Source organism: Phocoena phocoena, chromosome 19 (assembly GCF_963924675.1).
Source record: "Phocoena phocoena chromosome 19, mPhoPho1.1, whole genome shotgun sequence".
NCBI classification, from domain to species: Eukaryota; Metazoa; Chordata; class Mammalia; order Artiodactyla; family Phocoenidae; genus Phocoena; species Phocoena phocoena.
Genome location: NC_089237.1, coordinates 17,673,082 through 17,691,389, shown reverse-complemented (window position 1 = coordinate 17,691,389; position 18,308 = coordinate 17,673,082). Strand labels below are relative to the sequence as shown.

Here is an 18,308-nt window from a genome sequence, read left to right as displayed (position 1 = left end):
GCAGGTGTCAGGTCGCGTGCTGGTAGCGAGCCGGTGCAATGTAACGGCCTTTCCCCTCCACCCCGCCCCTCCCTCCCTGCTCTGGTCTCCGCACCCACGGACCAGCTCCAGGCAGAGCTGTGGGCGGCGGCGGCGGGGTGCGGGCTGAGGAAACCGGGCCTCGACGCCTCCTCACCCCCGTACCCGAGGAGCTGTGCCTAGTCCAGGAGGGGCTGGGGGGCACCATGGAGGTGAGCGGCGGAGACGCCCGTCCGCCCTCTTACCCCCCAGGCCTGAGGGAGGGACCTGAGGTAACCCGCGGGGACGGTCCGGGTCCGGGTGTTGGCCGGCCTTGGAGGACGGCGACGGTGAGGAGAGACTGAGGAGCGGGCGCGTCCCTGGACGCGGGTCTCTGAGGCGGCCAGGCCGGGCGGGAGAGGCCGGGTCACCAGCTAGGAGCCCCGACGGGGCGCCCGGGCCGCGCCGTGGGGGTGAGCGGGGGGCGCAGCGGTCGGTCAGGCCGGGGCCTGGGGGCGCGGTGCGGGCTGACAGGAAGGGCGGCCGGGCTGGGGCGGGAGGTGACGGCCCGCGACGCCCGGGCTGCCGCTACCTCCTCCACGTTGGGCTGCGGCGGCGCTGAGGCGGAGGCCGGCGGCGAGGGCCCGTCGGGTGGGCGAGGGCCGCGCCTCGGGGTCGGGCCGGAAGGTGGAGAGGGAAGCCGGGGCCCCCAAATGAGTGTCCTGGGAACTGATTCCGGGTGGAGCTGGGCGCACAGCCGACGTGGAGCCGTCGTCCGGCCGTTTCGGTCCTGGCTCTAACCTGCGTGATGTCTCTCTCCCGTTTCCTATCCCCGTTTCGTGCAGCGGAAAGTCGCGTTACGTGGAGGTGCGAATCGCTGCTGGAACCTCAGTGTCGACGCCAGCAGTCGGCTAACAGATGTCTTCAACAGCGTGATGTTGACTGGCTCCCCTTCCTTCTATGATTGCTACAAGTCGCAGGTCAGTTACTCGGCTCTGCCTTTGTTAGAGGATTTTTTTCTCCATCAGATCCAGCACCACCCCCACCCCCACCCCCCAGGCCATTCACATAGGTGTTTAAATTGCTCCATGTTTAGGACCAGACACCCGGTAACAATATATTTTTTTTTAATAACTTTATTTATTTATTTTTGGCTGCGTTGGATCTTCGTTGCTACGCGCGGGCTTTCTCTTGCAGCAGTGAGGTCTATTCTTCGTTGCGGTGCGGGGGCTTCTCGTTGCGGGGGCTTCTCGTTGCGGTGGCTTCTTTCGTTGCCGAGCACGGGTTCTAGACCTGCGGGCTTCAGTAGTTGTGGCACACAGGCTCAGTAGTTGTGGTGCACGGGCTTAGTTGCCCCGCGGCATGTGGGATCTTCGCGGAAGGAGGGCTCGAACCGGTGTCCCCTGCATTGGCAGGTGGATTCTTTTTTTTTTTTTTTTTTTTTTTTTTTTTTTGCGGCACGCGGGCCTCTCACTGTTGTGGCCTCTCCCGTTGCGGAGCACAGGCTCCGGACACGCAGGCTCAGCGGCCATGGCTCACGGGCCCAGCCGCTCCGCGGCATGTGGGATCCTCCCGGACGGGGCACGAACCCGTGTCCCCTGCATCGGCAGGCAGACTCTCAACCACTGCGCCACCAGGGAAGCCCGGCAGGTGGATTCTTAACCACTGCGCCACCAGGGAAGTCCCCGGTAACAGCATTTTAAATACAGAGTCTGCAGAATACACACTGGTTTCAAAAAAAAGTTAAGGAATAAGATTTTTCGTTGATTCTTATTTTTGTCTTGTCCTCAGCATGACGTGATGCCAGAAATGTAAGAAAAATCTGTATTTACTAAGACCATAAAATATTTCTTCCTTCCGGCGTTTATTGTAAGTCGGTGCAAACATACGTTTTATAATTTAAATTTTTCTTTACTCTTTTATTCTCTGGCTCTAACAATGTCTTTGATGACATGCTGCCTTTTACCTCACGTAAAACATTTAGTTTTGTTGTTAATCGTGTTAAATTAAGCTTAGGTTAATGTAAGCCATTTTCATTTGAAATTATTTAACCAGGACATCACTGTTGATATTGTTATACTTTGAATAATAACAATATCCTGAAATCAATAATTTTATTTAATTCACACTACAACATTGTATAGTATTATACCCACTGTACAGATAGAGAAACTGAGGCTCAGAGCATTTGACTTGTGCCCTAAGTGACAAAGCCCAAGTGGAACCCAGCTCTTTTTCACTGCCAAGACCAGCATTCCACTGCTCTCTGTAATGTTTACATGACTACTAAAATTTACTTGGATTTAATTTCAGTTGATTAAGCATAGCAAGGATAAAGTGATACATTTTGCAGTTATCTAGACTAATTAATATGCCAACCCTAAGCATTTGCATATTTAATTTCCAGAAATATTTTGACTGAGAAGGATCCAGATATTTAAAGTATAATTGTTTGAATCCACCACATTACTTTAGTTGCTTGTTTTATCCTGGCATATTACAGTTAAATCAATCTTTTAAAAGGATTTTTTCTAATACTCAAATCTTACTTTAAAATATAAAATATACTTGAAATAATACTCCCAAAATACATTTAGTTTCAAATACTGTTTACTTCATTTGATATTATATAATCTGAAGATGCTTATTTTGTTTAAGCAACTCTTTCAGAAAATGAACAATTATTTATGTCACTTTGGATACTTCAAACCTAAAAGAGAGTTAAGGGGGTCTGTGATAAAAACTGCAGAACTAAAGGAATAAAATTATGAAAGGTTCTAACAATAAAATCCTTTATAAAAGTTACTGCTAACAAACAGAAATTTTGGAAAGGCAGTTTTTAGTGGCACTCTTAGGAAAATCCCTTCTGTGCCTCAGTCTCTCCAGCTTCAGAATAGTCAACAAAATATAAGCTATAAACGAGAAAATTATAATGTGTAGGTTTCAAATAGTAATCATAACTGGAATTTAAACAAATGGCTGTAAAATATTTGAGATTCTTGAAGGTGAGTGATTAGAAGGTATTAATTTTCATATATTATTGGTATAAACTCAGTGAATGTTTAAAGTGTTGTTTTTCAATCATCATGTCTATGAAGAACAAAAGTTTAGGAATGTTTTGATCTAAACATGTTTTATCTCTTTTTACATAAATTTCGATTAAGAGAATGAAAGCAATTAGAAAATATTTTTAACCAGGATTATATATCTTCTATATTTATAAGAAAATACTATTTCTACTGTGTTTATGCCTGGATATTTATAGTTATTACATCTCACATTTTACTAGCTCCTTATTTGGAGAGTTAAAAATTGTGAATCTGGGGCTTCCCTGGTGGCGCAGTGGTTGAGAATCCGCCTGCCGATGCCGGGGACGCGGGTTCGTGCCCCGGTCTGGGAAGATCCCACATGCCGCCGAGTGGCTGGGCCTGTGAGCCATGGCCGCTGAGCCTGCGCGTCCGGAGCCTGTGCCCCACAACGGGAGAGGCCACAACAGTGACAGGCCCGCGTACCGCAAAAAAAAAAAAAAAAAATTGTGAATCTGGGCTTCCTTGGTGGCACAGTGGTTGAGAGTCTACCTGCCGATGCAGGGGACGCGGGTTCGTGTCCCGGTCCGGGAAGATGCCACATGCCGCGGAGTGGTTGGGCCCGTGAGCCATGGCCGCTGAGCCTGCGCGTCTGGAGCCAACGGGAGAGGCCACAACAGTGAGAGGCCCGCGTACCGAAAAAAAAAAAAAAAATTGTGAATCTATACTTTCAGACTATTTTAAGTATTTAAAATTTGAGGGGGCAGTATTTTCACTGTACCTCAATCCCTTTGGGAAGGAGGCAGGACTTTTAATAATTCATTAAAATCTTAAAACTCAAACTTTTTATCTTATTTACTCAAAATTCATTATAGAAGTGTTAAGAAAAAAGGAAATGAGCTTGTTTTTTCTTCTAATTGTAATATCTTTAAAATTTCTTAAGATATAACATCTCATCTCATTTTTACACTTTCTCTTGGAAATACAAACTAGGCTGAAAATTAAAGATATTGTTTTAAAAGGCCCTAATGTAGGAGTAAGAAGGCCTTGAGATTGGGTTTTAGTTTTGTCACCTCTTAGCTCAGTAACTTTTAGCCTCCATTTCCTCATTTTTTTTTTTTTCCTCATTTTTAAAATATAGAGAATATCCATGTCATAAGATTGACTGGATACAATAATGTTTGTGGAATTTCTTTGAAAATTCTATGTAAATGTACATTCACTTTTTTTTCACAGATTGGGGGCAGTAAGACTGAGTTTTCTAAATGATTTATCAAAAATAATACTGCTATAGTCCACACAATGCTCATCTGTTCAAAAAATTAAAATTGCAATAACTGTAGGTGTTTTATACCAGTGATAAGCAACAGGCACTGAACGGGACCAAAATTTTCTTGGAATAACCACGCCCACTTGTTTACATACTGTCTATAGTTGCTTTGGTGCTAGGACAGCAGAGTTGAGGAGTTTCAATAGAGACCTTAACACAGCAAACGCTAGAATATTAATTATCTGGCCCTTTACAGAAAAAAATCGCCAACCCCTACTGTAAAGTAAGCTTAAGTGGCTAAGTCTAGATTTGTCTCCCAACTCCTCAAATTTCCTATTATTTGGCTAATATTCTGTAATAAATGCAGTTTTGATTGTGTCTGGTATACAAACATGTCTTTAAAATTTCAGAGTGAAGACAGTGTTGACCTAAGGCAGACCTATGCTCCACTTTCTTCATCAACAGAATATGCAAGTTCTGTAGATTCTTCACTTTTCTATGCACCATCGTCTACGTATGGAGATGATATTAAACAGCCCTCTAATTCTCAGATCAGTGTAAAGAACAGGTAAATTAATAAATTAGATTTCTGAGGCTAAATGAAGTGTTTTTAAGTTTGATTACATGGGAACCTAGTTGCATTAGCTCTTTGTTCCCTATATCAGCATTTTTATGTTATGGCATTATAATTTTGTTTATCAAACTTTTAGGAAATCTTAAACGGGATAGTTACGTGTGTATAATTTTTTCTTATTACTTTTTTTCATTCATCAGAGGCAACCCTGAGTAAATCTTAAGTTCCTCTTTCTAAAGATAACTTATATAAATGAGTTACAGTTTTTCAATCTATTTTTTTAATCCAATTCTAAATTTTCGGTAATTTTTCCTTCACAAGTATACAACAAACAGGATTTTATCAAACATAAGATACTTTAATTATTTTTCTGTTCAATTCCAGTAATAATAAGGGCCTACTCTATGTCAGATTCTCTCCTACTGGGGATATTAGAATTAACATGGCAAAAATTATCCCTGCCTTTATAGATCTTACAGTAATGATGATGATGATGACGACAACTTGTCAGGCACTGCAAGTATAGTGAGGTTTAAAAGAAGTAGTATAGAATATTATGGGAGCTTACTGCCAAGAGAAGCTTAAGGGAGTGACACTACTTTTATGTTAATTATAATAAGGGAGCAGTTAATAAAGGCCGATGCATCTTTAGTTTAACCAGGACATAATTATTTTTTAAATCTACTAATTAATTAAATAATTGTTAAAAAAATTTTAATTTGGTAAGTTCTCTAAAATAGTGATTTTATTAGAAGGACTATATAACATATAATTCCACAAAAAACAAAAATATTTTTTAAGTTGGTACATGTTCATTGAAAAACTTCACACTTTACAGAAATATATAAAGGCAAGCAGAATTTTACCATAACCTTGCCTCTCCACCTCCCAGTAACAACTATTAACAGTTTGGCATATATTACATAGAATATTTTTCTAGATATATACTAACATTATTAAACAAAAAAACTTTATATTGAGTCTTTTTGAAATAACAAGATGTAGTGGAAAAAGCATTAGACTTGTAGGCAGACCATTTATTCAGCAAGTGTATAGTAAGGCATGGCAAATCACATGCCCTTGCAAAATTCAAGTTTCTTAATATCACACATGATCATTTATTCAACAGCTTAATGATTACTAATATCTTCCCTTCCTGTCTTATGAAGATCAATGAAATTTTGAATGTTATGCAAATATAAGGTATTTTTATTTATTTCTAAAATGTCCTAACACTATGAAATGATAGACATAAAATATGAAAAAACAAGAAATTACAATTTAAAACAACATATTACTTCTAGGAACAAATTACCCCAAATCCATAAGCGGTAAAAAGGCACCAATTTTCCATCTCCTTGTGGCTTTTACATTTTGTATTATTTAGATAGTTTTAGTCACTAGGTAGGATTTCAGGTACCTGGAGTACCAGTCACTTCTTTGGCAAAGACTTAGGGGTAGCCTCCAAATCTTTTACATTTAAGGGACAACTGCAATGTTGCTGTGATATCTAGGATGACCATATCACATTTCACTTTTTAATCCAACGTTTAGTATGAAGAGTCACAAAATAGAGCAACAGGTTCATATGGTTTTCAAATCACAAATGGAAAAACTGAGCAAGTGTTGTTGATGTAATGATGTATACTAGGACTAAACATGATTTCAGGAGCAGCCATGGTACCAACCGTGTCTGCAACATCATGGATCAGAGATTTGTATCTTGATCACCTAAAACGACTAGCATGTGTTTTGGAGAAATAAGAGGTAAGCATACATTGTGAACTAGACATAGGATTTGGAATGAAGGAGAAATACTTATGTAACATAAACACTATGCTAAAGTGGAAAATATTCTGAGTTCCTGTTCCCTTTTTATTTGAAATGATGGTATAGAGTCAATCCAAATATTTTATCGCAAAATAATGGCAGAATAAGTCTGGAAATAGAAATCAATATATTGTATTTCAATATGAGCAAAAGTATTTACATGTGATATTCATTTATCTTTAGGATTCAAACAGAAAGAAATGACTATGGTAGTGAAACAGACTTATATGGACTTGTGTCTAACATTTTGGAAGAGCAAGATAAATCACAGCCATATTTCACTGAGGGGTTAGTATATTATATAAGCTATACAGTGTGTAGTAAACCTTTAAATTCCCAGGTACTAGATTACCCTATTAACTTTTATTTTTAGTTAATAGAGGATCATCTGACAGTAGACATCTTAATTCAGATATTTGTTTTGAGAAGCCTTGATTTTGCTGTGGTGCTTGCCATACAATTCAAAGTTTAATTTGCTATTAAGAACTTTCATTTGTTGGGGTGTGCTTAGAGCAGGGGGTCTGAAGAAATGGCTCGTCTGTTTACAACATACCTGACAGGAATCTGGGTTCATTGTGACAAGGGGCACAAAACTTGTGGCCTTCCTATGAACAAATACCCAACACGTATCCCCCTGCACCTCCATGTGGCTGCTGGGCAGGACCAGTGGGACAGGGCTCAGTACTGGAAGGAAAGCTACAGCATGCAGTGGGGGAGTTTGCCACCTGGAGCCTGTCTGGTCCACGTGTGGGTGGGCCATGAATGGTCTTATAGGCATAAAGGCTTTGAACCCCTCTCTTCAAAAAAAGCAGAAAAATAGATTCCAACTATATGCCATTCTGGAAAAGGCAAAACAATGGAGACAATAAAAAGATCAATGGTTGTCAGGAGTTTGCGGGGAGAGGGGAGATGAATACATAGAGTACAGACGTTTTTATGAGGGGTGAAAATACTTTGTATGACATTATAATGATTTTATGTCATCATACTTTTGTCCAAACCCATAGAACATGAAACACTATTCACTTCGTAAAGTGAACCCTAAGATGAACTAGGGATGTTGGTGATTATGATGTGTCAATGCAGTTCGGCCTTGGTTAAAAAAAAAGTCTTAAAAAGAATTAACACTCGGGGTAGACGTTTTTGGCAAAACTTTTGTTTCACTTTTATATATGTATACACATTATATATGTGTGTGTTTGTTGGATTGTGATGTAAAATGTGCTTTTTAGATTAAAAAAGTTTGCAGGCTACTGTAGTTATACTGGCAAATAACAGACTAATTTTTTTTAAAAAAAGAACTTTCACTTGGAAACTTGCATAATTATTCTTGCATAATTCAGAGCTATTTCCCTTGAGTTCATGAGCTAAAATTTGGCTTAAAAAATATACATTCCAAGGACTTTTATACTTATACCTACAAAAATAAAACTATCATTACTGCTGTGCAGAAGTATGTATGGATTTTATTCATACGGTAAAAAATTTTTAAGTATGCTTTAATTGTTTTATTTGGGTGTGGAAGCCATGTTATGCGGCACGTGGGATCTTTAGTTGCAGCATGCGGGATCTTTGGTTGCGGCCTGTGAACTCTTAGTTGTGGCATGTGGGATCTAGTTCTCTGACCAGGGATTGAACCTGGGCCCTCTGCATTGGGAGCACGGAGTCTTAGCCACTGGACCACCAGGGAAATCCCAGCACATCTTTTTTATTTAAAAAAAATTGAGGTCAACAACACTTTTGTATTATATAATAACTTAATTAAAAGAAAAACTTATTTTGGTTTCTACTTACTATATATAAACAATTCAAGTGGGGACTTCCCTGGTGGTCCAGTGGTAAAGAATCTGCCTTCCAATTCAGGGAACACAGGTTCGATCCCTGGTCGGGGAACTAAGATCCCCCATGCTGCGGGCAGCTGAGCTTATGCGCCTCAATGAGAGAGCCCGCATGCCACAAACTACAGAGCCCATGCGCTCTGGAGCCCGTGCACCCCACAACTAGAGAGAGAAAACTCACACGCCACAGCTAGAGAGAAGCCCGCGGGCCGCAACATAAAAGAGCCTGCGTGCCTCAACAAAGATCCCACGTGCCGCAACTAAGACCCGACACAGATAAAAAAGAAAGAAAGAAAAATAAATTAAAAAACAAAACAATTCATGTAAGACCATGTAGTCACCAGCCTCAGGCCTTAGTATATGTCTCTTGGGAAAGTACAGTGAAGACATATTAAGATTAAAATGCATATTTATATAGCATATAGCACATTTCAAGTTATAGTTATTTGGATGTAATGGCAGCTTATAAGACAAAGTTGGAAAGGATTAGAGGTTGGTGAGGTGGGGCAATATAAATGTTTTTGAAAGCCTTTCCTACCTTCTCCACTAAGAAAATAAAGACTTTTAAAACCTAAATTGTAATTAAATGTATTTACTTGTTCTAGGACCTGCTCCTCCAATTTAAAGTCAGTTTGGCCTGTGAACACAAGCAGATTTGCAGATCACCATGACCTCTTAACAGAAACCAAAAGGCCAATAGATACAGCCATCTCTCAGCAAGCTTTTTATACTGGTGAATCTGTGTCAGCAGTGGAAAAGCAGTACCTGCATAATAGTAATCTGATACCACAACAAAAAATAGATGAACTTTATCATGGATTTACTGGTTTAGACCTTGAAGAACAATGGATGTACCCCTCACGAAGTGATCATTCTAACTGTTACAGTATTCAGACAAATGATACAGCTAAGACGACATTTCAAGAATATCTATCTATCAAAAACTGTTTTACACCCCACATTGGTCTGTCTGACATCATGAAAGAATCAGGAGTTGATACCTACTCTTATGGAAGAGAAAAAATATGTGCTAAAGGTCTTGAAGCACCATTACAGCAAAAGAGGGCAGAGATGTTTCTTTCCCAATTTAATAGATACAATGAAAATGCAGATTATTGTAGATACCCAGAATATGCTTATCCTAATAAGGCTAAGCTGAATAAGTGTTCAAATTTTAGTGTCCAAGATAGTAAAAAATTAGCCAGCAGCACACCTGAAACACCAACTGTAGAAGCAGACACCCACACAAAGTTATTTCAGGTTAAACCAGCAAATCAGAAAAAAATGGAGGCGACAATACCTGACCAGCAGAATTTCACATTTCCAAAAACTATACCACATCTGACAGAAAAACAGTTTGCAAAGGAAGCATTTACTGCTGATTTTGGCTTAAAATCAGAATGTGGACTAAAACCTCACACAGCTTGTCCAGCTAATAATGATTTTGTCAATGTCACAGAAAAGCAACAGTTTACTAAACCTGACCCCCCAAATTCTGAGTATTTTAGGTCAGTGAATTTACTAGCAAACTCAGCAGCATCTTCAGGCAGTATCAACTTAAACAGACCAACTTGGATGAATGTCCAAACAAAAAATAACACTCTTATTCCTTATCGAAATCAAGGTAACTTGATGAAATTAAATACTCATTTAAGTGCAGCTTCAAAAGGTTCTAACCATTCTTCAGATTTCCTGCAACTACCATCTACAAATTTAACAGCAAATAGCAATTTATTTCAGAAGTATTGCCAAGAAAACCCTTCAGCATTTTCTAGTTGTGATTTTGGTTATAATGGTGCAGAAAGAATTCAATCTGTCAGTCACATGAAAGGACTGACAAAGACTGGAGAAGAAAATCTCTTTGAATCTGTTACCGATAAAAAAATAAAGCAGCCAAATGGATTTTATGATAACTATTCAGCTCAGCAGTATGGGATCATTGAAAATGTAAACAAACATTATTTTCAAGCTATGCCCCAGAGTGGCCATTATGACCCTGAGGAAGGGCCAAAGCATTTAGATAGCTTATCTCAAAATACATATCAAGATCTGCTGGAGTCACAGGGTCCTTTTAATAGCCACAGACAGGGAAGTGGAGAGAACAATATTAATAGCCGTGTGAATCGCACACAGGTGTCATGCTTTTCTAATAATTATATGATGGGAGATTTAAGGCATAATCAGAGTTTTCAACAACTTGGTTCAAATGGGTTTCCCCTAAGATCCACACACCCACTTGGCCATTCAGTTGTTCCACTGCTGGATTCCTATGATTTGTTTTCTTACGATGACTTAAGCCATTTAAACCCGTATTTCAATGATATGATGTATGGTGATAATTCCTTTTCTGGTTTTGTGCCAACTTTTGGATTTCAAAGACCAATTAAAACCCGTAGTGGACCAGCCAGTGAACTTCATATTCGTCTAGAAGAGTGCTATGAACAATGGAGAGCATTAGAAAAGGAGAGAAAAACGGTAACACAAAACTATCCATTTAGGTGTAACTTACTATATCCCCTTTGCCTGTCTTCATTTTATTTACCTTAGTGTAGCTTAAGAAAGAGTACTTGCCTTATTTTTAAGTTGCATTCTTCTATAATGTGTAGTATTTGTTAAGTTCATGACTATAGAGAATTAATTAGGTAATTTAGAGACTAAAAATGCTTGGGGTTTAAAAAAATTTGTTATTTTAAAGTTTATTTTGCCTATTAGGTAGACTTTTTCCTTAATGGGTTAAAAGTTTATTTCTTTGAATTTTCTAAGTATTAAACTATTGGAGTGTTTAGGTATTTTATGCATTAAGTGTGACAGAAAAGTACTGTGGTACTGTGGTTTGTATTTGTTGCCTTTTGATACCAAAACAATTTTTATCTAAAGGAGTAATTTTCAATTTACTTCTTAGGCCTATGAGAAATATTATTCATGATTGAATCATATTTAGAAAATTTAGCATCTAAAAGTTATATAATTTTTTTACAGACTGAATTGGCCCTTGCCAAAAATTATCCAGCGAAAAAGGTATCGAGTACTAATAATACTCCAATTCCAAGGCTAACCTCCAACCCATCTAGAGTTGATCGCTTAATTGTGGATGAACTTCGAGAACAAGCCAGAGTAAGCTGTGAAAATATCCAATAGCAGATTTTTTAAACTGATAAAATTTTAAAATGCTTCAGCAAGTTAGAATTCTGAAGGATTTTAAAATCACATTTATGTGTAACTCTCTGAAATGTATTCTTTTCCATGTTTGGACCTAGAACTATTAGTTATTTAGGAAAGGGAAAATAGCCCCACTCAGTCATTGAAATAGTAGGTTTAATAGTCTAAGTGGTTCCTCTTCAAGAAACCCAAATTAGCAATGGAACTAATCCTCAACAGAAAGAAAAAATTTTTTAAGCAAAAATCATTTTGCCTTTTACAGGGAAAGTCCCATTTCTTAGTCACAAACATTTGTTTCCTAGCTTCATGAGCAAACTGCTTGCATTATACAAGATAGTAAATTAACAGGAAATTACCATATTTCATTTTCTTAACTCTGTACTCTTAACTTTATTTTTGGCTGCGTTGGGTCTTCGTTGCTATGCATGGGCTTTCTCCAGTTGTGGCCAGTGGGGGCTACTCTTTGTTGCAGTTGTGGCCAGTGGGGGCTACTCTTTGTTGCAGTGCATGGGCTTCCCATTGCGGTGGCTTCTCTTGTTGTGGAGCACAGGCTCTAGGAGCATGGGCTTCAGTAGTTGTGGCCCACGGACTCTAGAGTGCAGGCTCAGTAGTTGTGGCAGACGGGCTTAGTTGCTCTGCGGCATGTTGGATCTTCCCAGACCAGGGCTTGAACCTGTGTCCCCTGAATTGGCAGGCGGATTCTTAACCACTGTGCCACCAGGGAAGCCCACAGAGTCTTATTTTATTGAACATTAGTTTCTTACTTGTACCATGCTGTCTTTAAAATACAGATATGAACTACTTCAATGGAAAAAGATTGATTTTACCTAGCTTTCAGCCTCATTCAGTTGTAATTTTTAATCAAATTTGTAAATTTGTACAATGGAATTTATCAGTGGTATAGTCAGATACTGACATGGGTTATAGCCAAACGTTATAAAAACTTAGTTCTTCTGTTTTTTTCTTAAAACTGTTCCAAGTTAAATTTTCTTTTTCTCAGTAATACATTTCTAGGCAATAAATCAAAGGATTGCTAACTGTGGATATTAAGAAATATACTTTTTCTAGCCTTACTTAGGCTTCACCCTAATTTAGAAGGTTATGTTTATAGCTGTTATAATAATTTTGTTTATCTATATTTAGCAACATTAGATCAGTAATACACAAAGGGCAAAAATATTTTTATGTGTACCACTTTCTAGTTTGCTGGTTTTGTGGAATTCTGAAAAAAATCTTTTAAAAGTTTATTAAGGGCTTCCCTGGTGGCGCAGTGATTGACAGTCCGCCTGCCGATGCAGGGGACAAGGGTTCGTGCCCTGGTCCGGGAAGATCCCACGTGCCGCGGAGCGGATAGGCCTGTGAGCCATGGCCGCTGAGCCTGCGCGTCCGGAGCCTGTACTCCACAACGGGAGAGGCCACAGCAGTGAGAGGCCTGCATACCACAAAAAAAAAAAAAAAAAAGTTTATTAAAAATCACCTGTGTAAATTTCTTTCTTTACACTTATCATTTATTCAAAATGATTGTCTTATTTTAAAAATACATAATTTGTAGTTCACTGGAGTTTTTTCTATGGTATTTTCTTTTGTTGTCTTATTTTCCCCTCAAGAATCTGGCTGGTTGTACAGTTGGGAAGAAAATATTTTATACCTGTACACTTGTGTTTTCTCCATGAGCTTAAACTGGGATAGACTTATTCCAAAGAAACTTGATAGGAGTGTGAGGTTAGAGGCATCATTCAGGTGCTTATTAATTGAGAGGTATTTTTCTACTCTCTCCAATCACTGAACACCAAGTTCTTAATGTGAATTTTAAATCATTTAGCTCCCAAAGGCAATTATTGTATTTATTTGATGTCCAAATCCTACTTACTCAAAAACTGCTCTTTCCTTACACCTTCCAAGTTTAGAATTTGAAACAAGTTAGGCATATACAACTATGAAACGTACTACCCTTACTGATATACAGTGCTCTTCTTTAAGCTTAATTAACCAGAAGATTGAGACTTCCTGATCTTCCTTAGCAGTTTTGACAGTTATAGGATTTATTCTGTATTAGTTCAGCATAAGTTTAAATTGGTATTTTGTGGATTATGGATTCCTTAAAACTACCGCTAGCCAGTATTATTTCTGATTTCCAAAAGGAGAACTTTGGAGGCCCAGAAAGGAATTGCTGAAGTCAAGATTAATCAATCTAGGATTTCTCCTTTTTAGCTCAGTTTTTTTCCCTTTTAATTACAGTAACTCCTAATAATGCTCTATTTGCAGGCTATTCTCTTATTTGCCAAAAAGAATGTCATATCTTATATTTGCACTTACTGTTAATAACACGGAAATATTTGAATGTTTGACTTTTTCATTGTTGCTTATTCCCAGTAACTGACTACCCTTAAACCTTTTAGAATTAACATACACAAATAGGTACAAAAGACTGACTTTCCATCTTTGTTTCCCCCAGCATGGTGTCAGGACATAGTAAGCATTCACTTATTTATTGATTATTACTGCTCTCATCTCTATTCTGCTTCATTGAAGATTTGTTTTAAGTTGCTGACAGGGCAATGTGGTTACATGCCTCATCAAAATTTAAAATGTTTCCCTCAGGTTGTGACTTTACTGGGCAAAATGGAACGGCTTCGAAGCTCTCCCCTTCATGCCAGTATCTCTACAGCTCTTGATAGACACTTGGAGTCCATTCACATTGTACAGTCACGTAGAAAGGACGAAATTGTTAATGCTTCAAATCGGCAAAGGCAAGGTGTTCCTAGATGCCAAGATGACAGAGGTACAAACATTAATGCATATTCTTTTGATAAGGCACTGAGATAATTTGAATGTTAATAAAATCAGACTCTAAAGTTAAAAGGTTGAATTTCTAACATTTATACTTATCTAAAGAATAAATTGTTAAATGGTGCCCACATAATTTACTCCAGAAGTACTTTGATCTATTTTGCTAATATTACCCATTTAATTATAATAACTCTGTTAAAGTCTGTGTTCTACCTAAAGCATAGTCATGGTTATACAAGTCAGAAATAAATACAAGTATCAGCACTTTTAAATATTAAGTCAAGTACTTTGGTTAGCTCAGTCAATAGCTATCCTTCTTTTATAAAAATAATGTTTGATCATTTAGTAGCACAGCACGGGGTTTTATGAGTTAAGGGTTACTTAAATGGCATCTGATATGAACTGACCCCAAATATTTCTTTTACAGATGTTTTTGCCCTTGCTTCAGCAATTAAAGAGATGTGTGTGGCTACTCGGAAAGCACGCACTACCCTGTGGTGTGCACTGCAGATGACCTTGCCAAAAACTGCCAGTACAGCCGGCCAAACAGATGTGGAAAAGGCTTCACAAGATATAGTAAACTGTGAAGATAAAGTCCATGAAAGCCTAAATAGTAGCAATCCAATGAACCAGAGAGGTGAAGCAAACAAACATTAAGGAAATGCCAGCAGAAAGAAGAATAAAAAGCTGATAAGTAAATGTATCAAAACATGCTAAAAAATGTTAATGAACTTGTCAAACTTGAAAATTTCATTACATTAATTTTCTTTCAGATTTAAAGGTAATACCTTAATGAAGTCTAACTTCTATTTAAAAATCTTCTATTTGGAATGAATCAGATGTAGTTTAAAGTGAACTCAAAGCTAAAGTTGACTACCCTAGGGGTTCCTGGGTAGTCAAAGATAACAAGTTTAAGTAAATTAAATATTTCCTAACAGCTAAAATATTGCTGAAACCCATTCTGCAGTGCAGGTAAATGCAAATGTGAAATTCTTCTAGAAGATGTTTCATTTAGGTCTGCCTTAATAAGTATAATTCCAAATAATGAATCTAAGTGACTGTAACCCAATTATGGCTACAGTCTAGTAACCAAGACATAGTTTTGATTGTGATATAAAAGTGTTTTCCTTACAAAACTGGATAATACCTAGGGAACGAAGGAAAACAAGGATGAACCCAATATTCATGTAAAAATTTAATATTTAAAATACTACCATATTTATAAATTTGAAATCTTACTACCTAAGTATATGGAGGAAAATGCATCTGATTCTCCTAAAGCAGGGATAAAAGTGCCAGTGAAAAGACCATGCAAGTTACTGAATATAAAGCCTGTTCAAATCATTTGTGTATATTCTTTAAAATTTAATTATACTATCAATTATTAAATATTTCCAGTTTTAAAGTATTTTAATTGAATCAAAAACAAAACATTTCCTTTATCTGGATCTTTTAGACTTGATGCACAGTAACTAAAATAATGAGTATTGTTTTAATATCCTTAGTTTGCTGCCTTTTATGAGGGTATCACGAAGTTCTAAAATGTATTTTAAGGTTAATCTTTAACTAGTTTAGTTTGCAATTGGTTAGTGTATATTTTGTGTAGTTCTGTTCATTAGTTTGCTTCTGTATTTTTTTAAAAGCGTTCTTGAAAGCTTGGCTTTTTCTGTTTCTCATCACTTAATATCTTTGTATGGAACCTGAGTAATTCATTAATATGAAATGTTGGTATTATGTGACTCAGAAGATCTTGGGTTTTAACATTTCTAGCATGAGTTAAACTATAATATAATGTATTGATGAAATTTAATTGAACTATCCTTGACTAGAAACACTAATGTTTCAAATGTTGGTGTTTTTCCTAGTTTTAGAAATCCTGGTATTAAAAAAAAAAAAAAAGTGTAATCACACCACATAAATTTTCTTTAGATGATATTCAGAAGAAACTGATTGAGAATGCAGGATTAACTGTAGGGAGAAACACTTTGATCACTGAAATGCCTTAGAACTACCCAAATGAATTACATTGAGGGTAGTCAAATAAAATAGATCATCCCACCACAGTCACTGCATAGAAAGTGGTTAAGTTTGATGTAAGACATGTTGGGTGTTATGAAAACAAATATTGAACTGAATTTAGTCTCTCAGGAAAAATAAATAAATTACTTTGTTGAAAATATTTAGTTTCGTTTTTTTACATGTTTGTATTAGTTTTTTTAAAATATTTATTTATTTTCTTTTATTCTTTTTTGGCTGCGTTGGGTCTTAGTTGCAGCACGCGGGATCTTCCCTTGTAGCGCGCCAGCTCTTTGTTGCGGTGTGTGGGCTTCTCTCTAGTTGTGGCTTGTGAGTTTTACTCTCTAGTTGTGGCACACAGGCTGTCCAGGGCGCGTGGGCTCTGTAGTTTGCAGCACACGGGCTCTCTCGTTGAGGCGCGTGAGCTCAGTAGTTGTGGGAGCCGGCTTAGTTGCCCTGCGGCATGTGGGATCTTAGTTCCCCGACCAGGGATCAAACCGGCATCCCCTTCATTGCAAGTCGGATTCTTTACCACTGGACCACCAAGGAAGTCCCTGTATTAGTTTCTAACATTAAGAGTCACTCATGCCAGAAAACCAATTAAATTTCATTTAACTGATAAGAACTGGTGGTAAGTTTTAAATTTCATTATTAACACATAAATAATAGTGTTAGTAGATAATAAACCAATGCCATTCAGATATCCTTAGATCTAACCGGACCTCCTTCAAATAAATTTTTGTTCTGCCTTTGTGCTAATCCTGGCAAACCAGAATAAAAATTCTGGGGAAACTTTTACATGACAGTGGTCAGAAATTAAACACTAGTCCATTAACAAAATACAAACACAAAAATTCTTTGAAATTCTGTTAATCAAGTCACGCTTTGGATAACTCAAGTTAGTAGGTTGTTCCTTTCTATTGTATACCCTCTAATGGATGGTTCTTAAGCATTGTACTTCTGAATTACAACCTATGAATAATCTGGTACTATAACATTTTAGAGGGTTGGGAATTAATGTTATGACCGAAATTCCAAATTTGGCCTAAAATGTCAATCGTACCACAGAAAATATGGTTGTTTAAAATTTGCCTTTTGCCGTATTGAATATTTTAGACATAAAGGATTTACTGGCACCTGAGTTAACTGGATAACCTTACTCAAAGACTAATGAGCTGATCCTCTTTTTCTGTTTAAGCATTAGTTCAAGTGTACACTAACTATAACCTATGTAATAGAGTCCCAGAAGAAAGAATTGCCTACTGTTATAACAGATTGAAACTAGAACCCTTCAAGGGTCTATGGATATAACTTGACTCTGCTTCAGAGACCAAAATCAAGGTGAGAACCAACCAAAAGTCCAAAATATGGGTTATTAAATTAAAATAGGCTCTCTCATATGCTATCTGTAGCCACAGCCACATATGAAACTAAGACTCCAACAGTACTTCAGAGACTTCAAAGCCAATCTACTGACTGTCCAAAAGAGAAGGTAATCTTTCTGATCTCTTAATATCCAACTCATAGAAAGGAAAACTGAGGCAGAGAATTTATGGATTCCAGGAAGAGGTTCTACTAGCAGAAAAGATAACTGGGCTAATCAAAACATAAGTAAAATTCAAACCCATTCCTAAGTGACTATCCACACAGAACTCACTTCCAGGTGGAAGGAATCAGAATAAATCAGAAGACAGTGATTTAAATAGTTTATTTTTTTAAAAGGTGGTTATTTAAAAAAAATTTTGCAATGCCACGGTTATAGGAGTGTATAGAGGTGACACATCATTTCCTTAACCATGCGTTTTACC

General features: G+C 37.8%; 1 protein-coding gene and 1 non-coding gene across 2 annotated transcripts; both read left to right on the top strand.

Moving 5' to 3' along the window:
* The first annotated feature begins 224 nt into the window (after window positions 1-224).
* MEIOC (meiosis specific with coiled-coil domain) lies at window positions 225-15,141 on the top strand. Its single transcript, XM_065897768.1, has 8 exons — window positions 225-290; window positions 843-977; window positions 4,704-4,861; window positions 6,881-6,985; window positions 9,141-11,010; window positions 11,515-11,649; window positions 14,296-14,476; window positions 14,912-15,141. Exons 1-8 carry the CDS (start codon window positions 225-227, stop codon window positions 15,139-15,141), a joined length of 2,880 nt encoding a protein of 959 aa, XP_065753840.1.
* Window positions 7,196-7,325, top strand: LOC136139605 (small nucleolar RNA SNORA11). The gene has a single exon (XR_010657125.1). It is a non-coding gene; the product is annotated as a small nucleolar RNA SNORA11 (small nucleolar RNA).
* Window positions 15,142-18,308: the final 3,167 nt, after the last annotated feature.